This window comes from Pyxicephalus adspersus, chromosome 3 (assembly GCF_032062135.1).
Source record: "Pyxicephalus adspersus chromosome 3, UCB_Pads_2.0, whole genome shotgun sequence".
NCBI lineage: Eukaryota > Metazoa > Chordata > Amphibia > Anura > Pyxicephalidae > Pyxicephalus > Pyxicephalus adspersus.
This window is the reverse complement of record NC_092860.1, coordinates 137,773,687-137,788,911: the sequence shown is the minus strand read 5'-3', so window position 1 is coordinate 137,788,911 and position 15,225 is coordinate 137,773,687. Positions and strand designations below refer to the sequence as shown.

The 15,225-nt window shown below is 37.7% G+C and overlaps 1 protein-coding gene across 1 annotated transcript in view; it reads left to right on the top strand.

The window, feature by feature from the left end:
• ABLIM2 (actin binding LIM protein family member 2) overlaps nucleotides 1-13,146 on the top strand; it is a 105,122-nt gene extending 91,976 nt beyond the window's left edge. Inside the window, exons 18-20 of the mRNA XM_072406886.1 lie at nucleotides 2,248-2,255; nucleotides 2,463-2,543; nucleotides 11,556-13,146. Of these exons, the coding sequence (XP_072262987.1) occupies nucleotides 2,248-2,255; nucleotides 2,463-2,543; nucleotides 11,556-11,669 (203 nt within the window). The 3' untranslated portion in view covers nucleotides 11,670-13,146. The remainder of the gene's footprint in view (nucleotides 1-2,247; nucleotides 2,256-2,462; nucleotides 2,544-11,555) is intronic.
• Nucleotides 13,147-15,225: the final 2,079 nt, after the last annotated feature.

Below are 15,225 nucleotides of genomic sequence, written 5' to 3'. Positions count from 1 at the left end.
TATATATATATATATATATATATATACATGTATATGTATATATATGTTAGTGTTAGTGTTAGTGAAGGAGAACTCCCATTGCTGATGCTTATATATTAATGTTTTGGGTTTGTTTATTAACTCAAGAATACTTTTTTTTGTGGTGCAAAACAGGCTCATGTGATGTCATGAGTGGCTGCGCCATCTTGTCAATACATTTCCCCATTCGTTTTCTATGCATTTCTCTTTGTAAAGTGGAGACCTCAGATTTTTTTAGTTTAGATGATGGGCTCCATGTATGCTTAAGGGCCAGCAGCATCACCTACACTCATGATAACATACAGGGAAATTCTCTCAGCACAATGAAAGCTATTGTTACTGTTTCAAGGCAACACATAGCTCAGTTGATGAACATATTGGCGTTACTTATTATATAAAGTAGACAATCTGGAACAACTATTAGCCAGAATCCCTATTAGCCAGAATTCATTGGTGGTATATATAAACTGTACAAAGGTCAAAGATTAGATTGGGGGAGATGGTCTTGCCACACTGATGGAGCCAGGCACATAAAAATTAGTTTTGTACATGGAATGTTAGCATTATGGCTTCTTGAAAATATTTTGTCTTCAGCTTCCAGAATATGTCCATGTGGACTACTGGGATCATTTTATTTTCTTAAGAATGATTCCGTATTGATCATGTTTTCAGCATACTGAATGAAATGTATTGCAAATCATATGACAGCCAACCAAGCTACTGAGCCCTACACAATTTCCTGTTTGGTTGTACACATTATTCTGTGGAAGAAGAGAGAATGGATCTCTGTGTACACAAATAAGCCACATTTTCCCCAATTTCTAGTTTAACTGTCTTGCTTTGTATACATAGAGATCAGCTTGTGTTTAATGCTCCATGAATCGCTGTATATTGATGTCTCCTGATTATATAATGTAAATCATTGCTAAAACAAATGTAAACAGCAACCTATTAGCAATAAACATTGGGTATGTTATCATTCTGCCTATATGGTCTGCTTTTGTCCTTATCTTCAGGAAGTGTAGTATAAAATTATCTGTAGAAACTAATCCAGTCCTTACATTTCCATAATGCAATATGAATATAAAATATGAAAGTGTTATTTTATTCACTAAAAGGAAAATGCAGTATCTTTTACGAGGGGTGTAGAGGCTATTCACTGTCCAAAGTAAATCTTCCCTTGGTTTAAAAAGTGAAGCTGTGTTCATGTTGAACACCCAGCCTTGTGTTAAAGACTTTTTAAAGCTGAATACAACTGGAACTTAACACAGATTTGCAGTATGGACTCCGTTTAGTTAACATTCACTTTGCAAACAAAACCATCCTTATTCTGTTAGTAATTAGCCAAACTGTATTTTTCCATAGCATATGTGTTAGCTAGCAAAACTCTACAATTTATGGTGTGATCTCAATGCATTCCATAAATCAGTATATATATAAACCTTTGTGAACCTGACTTTTTCTCTGTTCTGTAATGACTAACGTATGCTGTGTCCTTTTATAAGCTGCCTGCAAAATTATCACAATATAACTTATCTCAGTTTTGAAATGAAGGGACCATCATTGACAATCCATTAGGAACAATTCAGACTCCATGTTGCTGTAAAAATCAACACGTTACTATACAGTTATGGATGCCCATATTGGAAGCACATTTTAACAATTCAAAAATCAGACATGCACTATATTGTGCATTGTGTTGTGCTATCATTTGACTTCTACTGCGCAGTGTGTTGGGCTGCCATACCAAATAAATGGCACCACAAGACACACGGTGTTGCAATATAAGGGGAACCACAACATGTTGCACACATTACCAAATTTTTACATTCAACTTTACAATTTCCATATTTCCTTAGGCCCTTTTGCAAAAAGTCTATATTTGATTCCCATGTTTGTGCTGGTACCTGGAAAGAGCAGTCAGCCAATCACACATGCAGGAAATCAGATTTTTGGAGGTATTAAAGTTTGCTTTAAGCTACCATACTGTGTAATAACTGACTTATTATTATTATTATTATTATTATTATTATTATATGATTTTTAAACCAAATTAGATTTTCGCACAGATGCAGTGTTTCCTAGCTAGCATCATCTGTTCTCTGATTAATTTTTTCTGTTGCTTGGAGATTATTCAATAATAATAATAATGATATTATATTATCAAGTCACATCAGTGAATACAGTTTTGTATGTAATATCATCCATTTCTGTGTGTTCTCTTTGCAGAGTACAAGGTAAGAGGAGCCACAGTCTACCATGTCTCAGCTGATTTGTGACAGTATGAATTCCGAATTGTATGTGACAGATCAAGTTTGTATTGGACTATCAAGTTTGTATTCAATAACTAACTATGTAACATTATGAATATCCTGCATATATTATATCACCTGATTTTGTATATTGGTTTACCGTTAGCACTTCTTCTTTTTCCTGTTCCATAGACCTATCCTTATGAAATGCTGGTTGTAACTAACCAGGTACGGGTGAAGCTCCCAAAAGAGGTGGATAGAACCAGACTGGAGGTATTACATTCTATGTTTAATGATATTATTGTATGAGGGGGTCACAAACTGATAGTAACATGCCACATCCCCAAAATAATAATGTAACTAGTATCAACAAAAAAATAACAAAGACTTTTTAGGCATTATACAATAAGCCAACAGTTAGAATAAACTTTTTTACTTATGATAATCAAACCAAGTACATATGATATTAGCATCATGTATTATACATACAAAGCATCAAAGTACATTAAAATTATAGACTGATAAAATAAAGTACTAAACGCGTTTCGCAGCAATTTGGGATTTGCTTCCTCTGGAGTTATATGTTTACTTACAGGAGACCATTCACTCATAAAATGTGTAAATTATGTAAAATCACAGTGCAATACTGCTGGAAATTATGCCTTTAATTAAAGTCAAAATTTTTAGCTGTGGGCAAAGTGGAAAAAGATTAGATCAGTCAGAACAGTATTACTGTGACTTGCCTTAGCATCACGTGTCAGAGGGGCAGGAAATAATATTCTTGTCCTGATAAAATCCTCGCCTCAATCATTGTCCAGGAGATACCCATTCCCTAATTTTCTGTCTTTATGACACTCATTCAGTCAATTCTTGTTCTGGGGGCATTAGGCAAGGAAATGGGTGCACACTCAACAGGATTTATATAGCGCCAACCTATTACGCAGCACTGTACATTAAATAGGGGTTGCAAATGACAGACAAATACAGACAGTGACACAGGAGGAGGAGAGGACCCTGTCTCGAAGAGCTTACAATCTAGTAGGTGGGGAAGTATCACACAATAGGATGGGAGATATGTAGTGTTGGGAAGTAGTGGTGGTTTCAAAATACAGAAGAAGCTGGGTAGGCAAGTTTGAAAAAATGGGTTTTGAGCGCTCTTTTAAATGAGCAGAAAGTAGGAGCAAGCCAAATCGGATTTTTCTATCAGGTCAGAAAGGTAAGTGGGACAATAACTGGAGGGATTTGAAGGCAAAGCACAGGAGCTTGAATTTGATTCTAAGGTGAAATGGAAGCCAATAAAGAGATCTGCAAAGAGAGGCAGCAGAACAGGAGCGGTGGGAAGGATGGATGAGTCTGGCTGCAGCGTTCATAATAGATTGTAGAGGAGGGAGTCGGGTTAGTGGAATACCAGAGAGGAGGAGGTCACAGTAGTCCAGACAACAGATAAGAGCGTGTACAATAGTTTGGTGGTCTCTGTGGACATGTTTGACTGCTCATTCATTTGACACTCACTTAGTCCAAGAAACACAAGACATTTAATCGCAGACAGAATATTTAAAGCTGGTGTTTTGGATAGTATTGTTTGAAACAGATATGTGGAATGGTGTATTAGTGTGCTATTTCCAGAACTTTTAAAAATGAATGCAGTGTCATGTTTTTATCACCATTTTATTATCACTTTATACTTTATATGGCCATAAGGATGTAATTTGCTTCTGGGACAAAGTGCTGGGGTCAGGAGTGTGTAATGTGCAAAGTGCTGGGGTCAGGAGTGTGTAATGTGCAAAGTGCAGGGGTCAGGAGTGTGTAATGTGCAAAGTGCAGGGGTCATTAGTGTGTAATGTGCAGAGTGCAGGAGTGTGTAATGTACATATTTCAGGGGTCAGAAGTGTTTATTGTGCAAAGTGCAGGGGTCAGGAGTGTGTAATGTGCAAAGTGCAGGGGTCAGGAGTGTGTAATGTGCAAAGTGCAGGGGTCAGGAGTAAAAGTAAAGTACAATCCAGCAAACAAAGTTAGAGTATGTACAGTAGCATATATCATAAAAGGATCAGAAGTAGTATATGACATGCATTGTGCAAGGGTTAGGAGTATAATGAAAAACCTCCTCTATAATTCATTCCACCAACCATACTTACGGCACAGCAGAAGCCCCAATGAGAAAGTTGTAAAATATGCATGGACACTCACATACATACACACTAAAGCACACAAACCACCTGTCACCTTCTTCTGCAGCCATGGCTTGTGGTTCACTTATCTATCCTTTGGCCATTTAAGACCCCTATTAGTGTTGTCACAGCAGCATTGGTTGTCAATATGTTGGACAACCAAGGACTAGATGATTCTGGGCACCCTCCTGTCAGAAAATAAGTTGGGCTCTGTCTCAGTTTCTGTAGCTTCTAATACACACTGTGAAAAGGTCACTGTGTGCAGTCAAAGTAAGCAACTTCAGTCCAGGATCAGAGCCTGTACATCTCTGCAAGACTGTATATAATGTTGGAGTTCAGCTTTAACCATTCCTCAATCTATACAAAACTAAAAAGAAAGTGTTGGCTTTAAATACAGTTTAACTCTTTAGGTGCCAATAAGTGTCCCTGTTAAGGCTCGAGCCCTGAACCCCCAGCAAGGCAAGATCCCTTACACTGTACCAGCACGCTTTCATACACTGGGGAGATGAAAGAGATAAACACACCAGTTGATACAGCCAATACAGATAGTATATTAGACATTTTCTGACACCAGGTCCATCAGGCTGGAATGCTGTTTTATTTTTTACTGTTTCCATAACATACCCAGCACGCTGCACCATCGCTGCGGTCTTTGGATATCAATCACAGGAAACCTTGTTTGCTCAAAACGGTGCTTGTTCTCTAAACACTTCAATATGTTTTTCATGTGATTACTCAGCAAGTGGTTTCCATTTCACAGGATTATTTTTCTAAATGGAGATTATAAAAACGCATCACAAATAAAGAGAATGTGAGAGAAGCGGCTCCGTGGAAAGCTTATACATCTGGAATTCATGAATGCATATATCCTGTTCTACAGATACAAAAACCTTTGTTGACAGCCGCTGCTCAGTCATTATGAATGTGTAGTGTTAAAGAATAACTCCAGGCAGCATAACAGCTCCCTAATATGTTAATTTTTGCTATATCAGTTGCATGAAATCCCATGACAGCTTCAAAACACATCCATAGCTCAAATTGCCAACATGTAGCAAAGCCAAAATAAAAAAACAGCAAATTACCTATAGCAAAACAATGTATGTCCAAAATAGGGGCAACAAACAGTTACGCTTTGTAAAAACAGCTGTATTCATGCAAAAGTCAAAAACTATAGACAAAAACACCTGCATATGGTAACTGGGATCAACCAAAATATGATGGTTTGGTTAGCACACCAACACAATGAGCTCAGCAACATACAGGAGACATAGACAAAATGGTTTTGCATTCACAAATAATTTAGGTAAGGCTAAAAAAACATTATTTCTGGCTTGGCAGGTAAACAGTTTAGGGTTTCAGTAGTCACTGGGACCACATACAAGCAAAAATCACACAGGGCACATATAGCTTGAGACCACACAAAAGGCATGTAGAGACCACACGTTGAGTATTATAGAAAGAGACTGTAGAGTCATGTAGAATCGGAGACCACACACAGGGCCTTCATGGCCTGAGACCACATACAGGCCATGTACAGCCTTAGACTAAACAGGAGGCATATACAACCTAAAACCAATAAGTGGTCAAGTATGACCTGAGACCACACAGATCTTTTACGGCTTGAGACCACACACAGGGCATATACAGCCTTAGAACACACATTGGGCACATATATGGCCTGAGACCCCATACAGGGCAAGTACAACTTGAGACCACGTACAGCTTGACACCACACATAGGCAGGTACAGCCTACCACCACATACGGGGCATGTACAGCCTGAGACTAGACATATATGGCCTGAGACCCCATACAGGATACATATATGGCCTGAGACCCCATACAGGCTACATATATGCCCTGAGACCCCATACAGGGTACATATATGGCCTGAGACCCCATACAGGGTACATATATGGCCTGAGACCCCATACAGGGTACATATATGGCCTGAGACCCCATACAGGGCAAGTACAACTTGAGACAACGTACAGCTTGACACCACACATAGGTAGGTACAGCCTGAGACCACATATGGGCCATGTACTGCGTGAGACAACATCCAGAGTATGTACTTCCTGACCACACAGGGCAATAAAGCTGGAAACCATACAAAGGGCACAGACAGCCAAAAACATTATACAAGGCTTGTAAAACCTGAGACCATTTATAAAAAAACCAAATAATAAATTATAAAAAATATAATGTTATTGCACAGATAAGAATACAAATACATGTAGTTGCCTTTTATACTGTTGTCCTATGATACCACATCGCAACTGAAGGACTTTTTTTCAATGACTTTTTCTACATATTTAATCATATGCAAACCTTTGATCTTTATTCACACACTTTCCATAAACATTTTGCATACCATTGTCTTACATTGACTACTACTCCATACAATTCCTTTCCTTTAGTTATTTTTATGAGTTAGTTATTTTTATGAGTTTGCCTCTGACTTGACCAATCAATAACTTTGTTTTGAGCCATGTCTGGTGGATTTACAAAAGTGTGTCCGATCATTATTGCATTAATAGTTCTCATGATGCACATTTTGATATGAAATTTATGAGTGACTCAAAGACTGCAAGCTGTACTGACTTTGAAGTAGCAAAGAAATCCAAACTATTGCATTTTCATGACCATGCTTCAAAGTTGGGATGGTGAGGTTCTTCTACTGAAATTTTGTCAACCACGGTATTACAGTAAACGGACAACTCTATGTTTGACTCGTGTATAGCACATTGCTCTTGAAGGTTTCATCTTCATCTTTATGTCCCAATGCAAACTGTAGTCATTCTTCCACTATTTTTTTTTGGTTTTTAGAGTCTTCTACTTTTGTTTATGGTCCCAGAACCACCTTTTTAGAGTAACAGGCACACACAACCTTCTTTTTGAGGGTCTTAGAGATGTCTGTTGATCTTGACATGATGGCACTACTTAAAATCAAAGAGAGCACCAAACCCTCAAAAAGTGAGGTTTAAATATGATAAGTTCCATCAGCATACCCCGTCAGAAGATTCTAATCTGAAGTGATGGTAGGCTTTGATTGTTTAAATATGCTTGATAAACCTCAACATTGAACTTGACTTGTATGGGCCCAAAATCAGTATTGAGCTGAGGGAGATTGGTACCATTGCAGGATTGTACAGTGTTATATCAAAGAAGAAACATAGGATAGGGTGGTGGCACAAATTTGGAGTCCTTAGAACTCCAGGTCATGAAATAGTTTGTTATGCCGGTGGGACAGTGGTGGTGATGATGGAAGTTTTTTTTTATGAATATATATGTAATATTTTGGCTGGGAATACAGTCCACGTGTTGTATATTGTATATTTATCTGTTTGTATAAAAGTGCTCTTTAAATGAAACTGCATTTAATTTTGGACTGATAGGTGGCCCCTTGGCATCCTCTCCAGTCCTCTCTAGGACACGGAGCTCCTGAACAGCCTTCAGCCACAGTTCTGTTTATGTAGCATTAATTCCGATGAGCTTGGCCTGGGCCAGGTGTGGATTTGGCTTTTGTTATTTAGAAGAGATCACAAACTTCAAAGACTTCCCAGAGACCATGAGGTCAGAGAGGGGACTGAAAAATAAATCCAGCAGCCATAGAGGAATGAGTATATGTGAGGTAATGGTAATGTTAAGATCACAGTGCTTGGGAGAAGTTTTTTTAAAATGTAAAACACCTGTATCAATATGACAATCCTAAAGGTCAGTCATCCCCAAACTTTTTTTGCTTTGAGTGAATACTGGAAGGCTGGATTTGGCATTGGTTACACTCAGTAACACCAGCAGTGAGACATACTATCCATTGTTTCTGGCTCTATGTAATGGACTATCATTAGGTTATCAAAGATGAAAAAAATCAGTGGTTAGTTGAGATTCTTTCAAATTGAAAAAGGTAGAACCTGGGAACCTTCAGATGCAGGAATGTTATCATACTGATATAAAAAGCAGTGTCTATCCAAAACAGGAAAAGCTTCAACTGAGTTTTTGGATGTACATACCAGCCATGGTTAACAGGTTTGCCTTCTGGAAAAAGTTATGGAGAATTTATAAATAAGATAGCCTGGTCCAAAATCCACCCTATTCGGGGAATGGACTGTAAAGAAGCAGCAGCTGACTGATAAGGTAATCCCTATCCTATAAATATGTTCAGCAATAGGCTAACTGCACTATGAAAAGAAATGAAGTCTCATTAGCTCAAGATGCTGACATACCCTCTCCCCCTGTGAGTGCCACTGTGCAGGGGGCAACAGGAAGCAATAGCAAGAAACTTGCAGGTACTTTTGTATGTTATTAAAAAAAAAAAAAACAGCAAACCCAATCAACCAAATATCATATACTTTATTAAATTAGAGTGGGGGACCAGGCAGAAAAACCTTTCTTGTATGTGAATAATATAAAAAATAATTTTTTGTCCCTTACCATATGTGTGGCCGCGTCTGCCAAGGCTGCAAAGTGGATATAGTAATGCAGCGCATATTGTTCCCTATTCCTGAATATGTTATTCACCCAGGCTCAATGACTAGGAAGGAGTCTGGAAGAATCTAAGAGGAACTCACATTTTGTATTTTAGTGAAGCAAGAAAAAAAAAACTTTTTGCTTGTGATCATTGACCTATAATTAAATATATTTATTATATTTGGCTGCACCAAATGCACAGAACAGAACAATAAATCTTCCACCAAAAGAGAATGGCAGAATTGCTAAAGCACCCAGCAGCTAGATATCAGCTTCTTAACTGGACATTCGAAGGGTCATTGTCAATTGGACTCTGCTCCAACCCCTAAAGCGTAACTCCGTGAGCTGTAGTTGCAGCATACATACCTAAAATGACACAGACTTGTTGGTTTGCTGGCACCCTGCAGTGATCACCAGGAACCATTGCTATTCACAAAGCTGCCATCTTTACCACTGACTCCATGGCAGACTTTTGGGTCCATGGTGATCTTTTTTCGATAATACATGACCATAGAGGGTGTGTTGTGCACTTTAGGGTAATGCCAAGGGCCTGATATATTAAAGCTTTCCAAGGCTGGAGATGATACACTTTCATCAGTCAAGCTGGGTGATCCAGCAAATCTGGAACGAATCTGGTCCAGGATTGAAAACATTTGCTAACAAAAAGGAAATACATTCCCGGTTTGCTAGATCACCCAGCTTCATTAATGAAAATGTTTCCTCTCCAGCCTTGGAGAGCTTTCATAAATCAGCCCACACAGACTTTTGCCAAAAACTCTCCCTTCTGTTTTTTTTTCAGTTTAGGTTCACTTTTAAAGTAGTATAGCAAAATCCTTCCTGAGTAGGTAATGGTCAGATGTCCTGCATGTAATAATTTGCTGTCTGTTTGCCACTGGGGAAATGTTTATATTCTGGCCCAGAGACACAACAGTAAGTTAGGGGAAACCCCCAAAATAAAGAATAATTCCCTGTTCAGAATGTCCCTGGAACAGATAATTGGTAATGATTATTGTAAGCATGCTGAGCTCAAAGGCAACCATACAATATGCAATGTTTTTAAAATAGACCTTAGATTTACTAAAAATATAGAATGTAATGAAATTTGTATATGTATTCATGTTTATTAAAGACTGATTAGGAATACCTGTTCTCTGAGTGCTACAAACTTTGTTACTCCCAACGTCTAAAATTCTAACTTCTTCCTAACTAGGTTGGTTCTTAGGTGCATGATGGTTATGCCATGGAGATATTGATCATTTACCTGCTTGTGCACCAACCAATCATTGTATGACCTTAAAAGTAGTATTAGGCTAAAGCTACGTACACACGTCAGATTTTTATCCCCCGATAATCGGCATCGGCCAATTATGGGCGAAAATCTGCCGTGTGTACAGTCGGTATCGTCCGGACGACCGACCTGCCGGATCCACGGACGATGGACGACAGCCGATCGTAATGAAAGTGAAGGGGAGAGCGCGCAGCAGGGTGCCGCTCCGTCGCTCTCCCCCTCCCCTCTCCATAGAGCATGAACGGTGCTGTATGTACAGCACCGTTCATGCATCGTGCACTCCCTTGTCGTTGGAAAGGATCTTGAAAGATCCTTTCCAACGACAAAAATTGGTAGTGTGTACGCAGCTTTACTCACTTGAAGATAAAGGGCCTGATTTATTAAAGCTCTCCAAGGCTGGAGAGAATACACCTTCACCAGTGAAGCTAGGTGATCAAGCAAACCTGAAATGGATTTCTTCAATGTCATTTGCTATTTGCTAGCAAATGCTTTGAATCCTGGACCAGATCCATCCCAGGTTTGTTGGATCACCCAGCTTCACTGGTGAAAGTGTATTCTCTCCAGCCTTGGAGAGCTTTAATAAATCAGGGCCAAAGTCTGGGCACACTTGCCCTATCAGTGAGAATCAACATTGAATGTCCATATACATTTAATCAAAGGTCAGAACGGCATTACATTTAATAGTTTTAGCATATTACATTTTCTTTCCTATTAAGACCAAAAAATTTTTAATTTCCTTATGAATTTACATTTCATTCATAAACTTGAATTTTTTAAAAAAAGGTGATATTACCTCGAACACTTTCTGCATTGATTGCTCTTTAGACAAGGTTGAAGAAATCTCTTAGTTTGTAAGCTCTTTCAGGCAGCACCTCTCCCCCTCATGTGTCATTGGTTGTATCTGTCATTTGCAACCCCTATTTAATGTACAGCGCTGTGAAATATGTTGGTGCTATATAAATACAATTTATTAATAATAATTATGAGCAGCATGGTGGCTTAGTGGTTAGCACTCTGGCCCAGGTTCACTATCTGATAATCACTATCTGCATGGAGTTTGCAGGTTCTCCCCGTGTTTGCATGGGTTTTCTTTGGGTATTCCAGTTTCCTCCTTTATTCTAAAAACATGTAGTTAGGCTCAATGGTTTCCCCCAAAATTGACAGACTGTGTCAATGACATATGGCTATGGTAGGGACATTAGATTGTGAGCTCCTATGAGGGACAGCTAGTGTCATGACTTTGTACAGTGCTGCATAATATGTTGGCGCTATATAAATACTGTGTAACAATAAAATGACATGTCAGAGAAAAGTATATTTCTGCTGTTGTATTTAATATTGTCTTCCTTCTCGATTACAGAGACATTTGTCAACCGAGGAATTTCAGCATGTCTTTGGGATGACTATTGATGAGTTTGACCGCCTTGCACTGTGGAAGAGGAATGACCTAAAGAAGAAAGCCTTGCTTTTTTAGCCTCTGCTACGCTCTCATCGCTGCCAGTTCTACAACCTGCTCCCACCATCACCTTGTTGCAACTCTTTATTTCGGAAGAGAAATGCAAGGTGATTCACAGGGCCCGGCCAGTTCTTGCACCATTTTCTAGCCATGCCAATATCCAGCCTGTCTTGCTTTATTGACAGTATTCTGTGCAGCCCAGGAACACAACGCCACTGACCACTGTAAATGAAGATTACTACATCTGTATGTATATCTCATGTAACCACATTGATCATATCACTCAGATTAGTTTGATGTATGCATTGAAGGCCAAAGACTCCCAAAGATGTCAGCCATGTTTGCACTCATATAAATTATTACAGATTGTCTAGAAAAAAAATGCCCCCATGTTCTGAAAAGAACTTCTGCTTTGGGTATTCATGTACATTCTAAAGACTGTTATTCCAAATAGAAAAAAGTAATGTGCACATTGCAGTAGCCGATATTGATATTTATTATTTTGGCTACAGCAAAGTGTAAGTCTCCTGTTCTTCACACTGCCAAGATGTTATTGAGAAAGATATAAAAGAAATGTAGTAACTTATTTTTAAGTGTACCAGTCATGCAAAGCATAACAACATTTTTGTGGTCAAACATATTTAACCTTTATAAAAATAATTCATTTAAAGCAAACATTTGCTTTGCCCATATAGAAAAAAACAACATATCTGCCTTACTACCTTCCTAGCAGCAAATACTTTTCTCTCTCACCTCTCAATTTACTTGCTTAGGGGAGCTAAGACTTGAATAACCCTAATATGCTTGGGGCAAGGAGATTAAAGTGAACCATTTGCTTTGCCCATGTATGTTCACTGTAACAGTAGCAAGAATTTCTGTTGATATCAAAAAGCCCTTTATGCTTGAGCAACAGGTCCACTTTAAAGAAGCTGGGCTGTATCTTTGATTGTGCGTATTTTGCAATGATTGTTATGACTTAGGGCCACATCTAAAGCATACCATACAATAAAAACCTCTCCCAAATATTTATTGCCCATTGCACCTGCCTTTGTCCCAAAGTAATATCATCTGTGTAAAAAACACATTTTACTCCTTCTCTTTGTTTCACAGTACATTAGTGTTGGTAGCAGCCATATTGAGTGGTTAGGTCATAGGAGAGCTGTACGTAAAAAAAAAACGATCTGTCAGGCAGAATATTGCTTAATCAATTATTTAGCATTATTCTCTGCCCCTTGTACATCAAAGAAAAGTTCTCCTTACATCAAGAAATAAAGTGTGCCAATCTGGGATGCTAGTAAAAGTCAGATTAACGTTTTTATTTAGAATCCTAATTCTAGTTCCTAGAAGTATTAATGATGTTGCAAATCTATAGGAATTTTGACTTAAATTCTGCTTTAAATTTACATTCATTTATAGACTCTAGTGTATTGCATCAAAGTATTACAGTGTTCTCCCCAGCCCCTTTTCGCCGGGCGCACCACCCAGCGTTTTTCAGTAACCAGTCATGCAGCAAAATGCATGCATATGTGAAAAGGTCCAAGTTGAAGTAAGAGATGGTTGATGAAAGTGACGGTTCTTAAATATCAAATTCCTGGTTTATGGCACTGTAAGAATAACATTTTATCTTTTTTATTTTTATAAATTAGTTGGATTTAGTTTTAGGTTGTTCCAGTAGAGACTGCAAGCTTGTAAATGTCTATCCAGATTTGCAATGCTAGGGAAGGACATGTGCACTATACTTAGAAATCCTCTAGAGGGGGCTATTTCTCTTCAGCCATCTGTTCTGTACTTCTTAACTGTTGTATATTACCCTCTATAAAACTATTACTTAGACCCAAAACACAGCCAGATATACGGTGATATTTGGATATTGTTTTCTTTTTCATGTAGGCCTTCTGATATCCACAGTCCATCTATATTACTTGTTATTACATATTGCATCTAATTAATAAAGGTTGGTAAGCATGCTAACAGAATGCTTTTCTTTGCAGCTCAGTGCCCACATATTGTATGTCATTATAATATATTATAAATAATTATCATAATATAAATATTCTAAATTGTATTGTTTCTGTAAACTGCCGTAAAAGGCTAAATGCAGGTGTTGCACTCGCTTTGATTTGCTTAAGGAGTTGAGAATGTCAACACAAATGATTTATTTTATTCACACAGTTATGTGAAATGCAAACATTTGTTTACCTAATTCATCTGCACTTGATTGGATAATTGAAATGATAATTCTGACAATTTATTGTTGAATGATTTTTAGCGGTTTCAGAAAATCAGCTTCTATATTCTCTCCCATTAGGGGGCGCTATGATAATCAGTAAGCACTATGTATGCAGATTCCACAGTCCTGGCACGGCTTCCTCATATTTATGCACCGCGTAGGTCCCAGCAGCATACAGGGAGGAGCATATGGCACATTAATGAATAGATTGTAATATTAGAAAACCCTGGATACCATCCATACAATGAGGTGAATCTATTGTGACTATACAGCTGTGTTCAGGACCACAACTTTGTCATGTGACCCTCCTAGGAATTGTGGTTTGAATCTCCTTTGGTCACATTGGTCCTAATTCATTAAAGATCTCTAGGACTGGAGAGGATAGACTGTCATGGGAGAACCTAGGTGATCCAGCAAACTTGAAATGGATTCGGTCAGAGATTGAAAACATTTGCCAAATAATAAGAAAAGGAGTTTAGTAAATCCACTCTAGGTTTGCTTTGTCAACGTTTACCTAGTTTCAATAATTTTTCACTTTACAGTTCATTAGAAAAATAGGATTTCTTAGTAAAAGTTGATTCACATATTTTCTAAATGAATCTTCAGTGAAAACATAAAGGGCTGTATTTTTAAATTATTGCCCGTCAATTTGTCTGCAATACACTGACAGATGGTCAAATCTCGCTACATTTCCCATTTCAGATCCTAATAAAAACAATTACTCATTCTGCCACCTAGTGGCCAATTTCAAAAGTGTACAGCTGCCACAATGGGAAATGCTATACAGTATGTAAATGAAAACTATAAACGAATCTAGTGTGAATTGATGAGGGAATAATTTATAAACAGACCCCTAGGTGTTTTCCTATACTGCCTATCTCACCTCTCTTTATGTGATATAAATTAAGATGTTTATGGTGTAACAGAAGTTATTTATTAAATAAAATATATTTACCTGATTGGTATAAAGTTTAATAAATAACCCTAAAACATTAGCTATATTTAATAAATATATATCAAATGTAATACACATTATATACATATATAATTAATTGCATTAATAACTATACACTAAAGCCTAATTCCCAAAATATAGATATGTTTTATAAAAGAAAGGTCACAGTCTGTTACATCGTCCATTTACAGTGCCAACAAATAATATATACAGTTAAGTATCAGAATACTGATAAGTGATGCTATGAACTAACAAATTATATGTAGTATGATGTATGTGTGACTGATCTGTGAACAAAATTAGTGCAACTACAGTAAAACATTGTTCAAGATATGTGATATACCCTATATACTTGAGTATAAACTGAGAATTTTTTGGACCCGAAAATG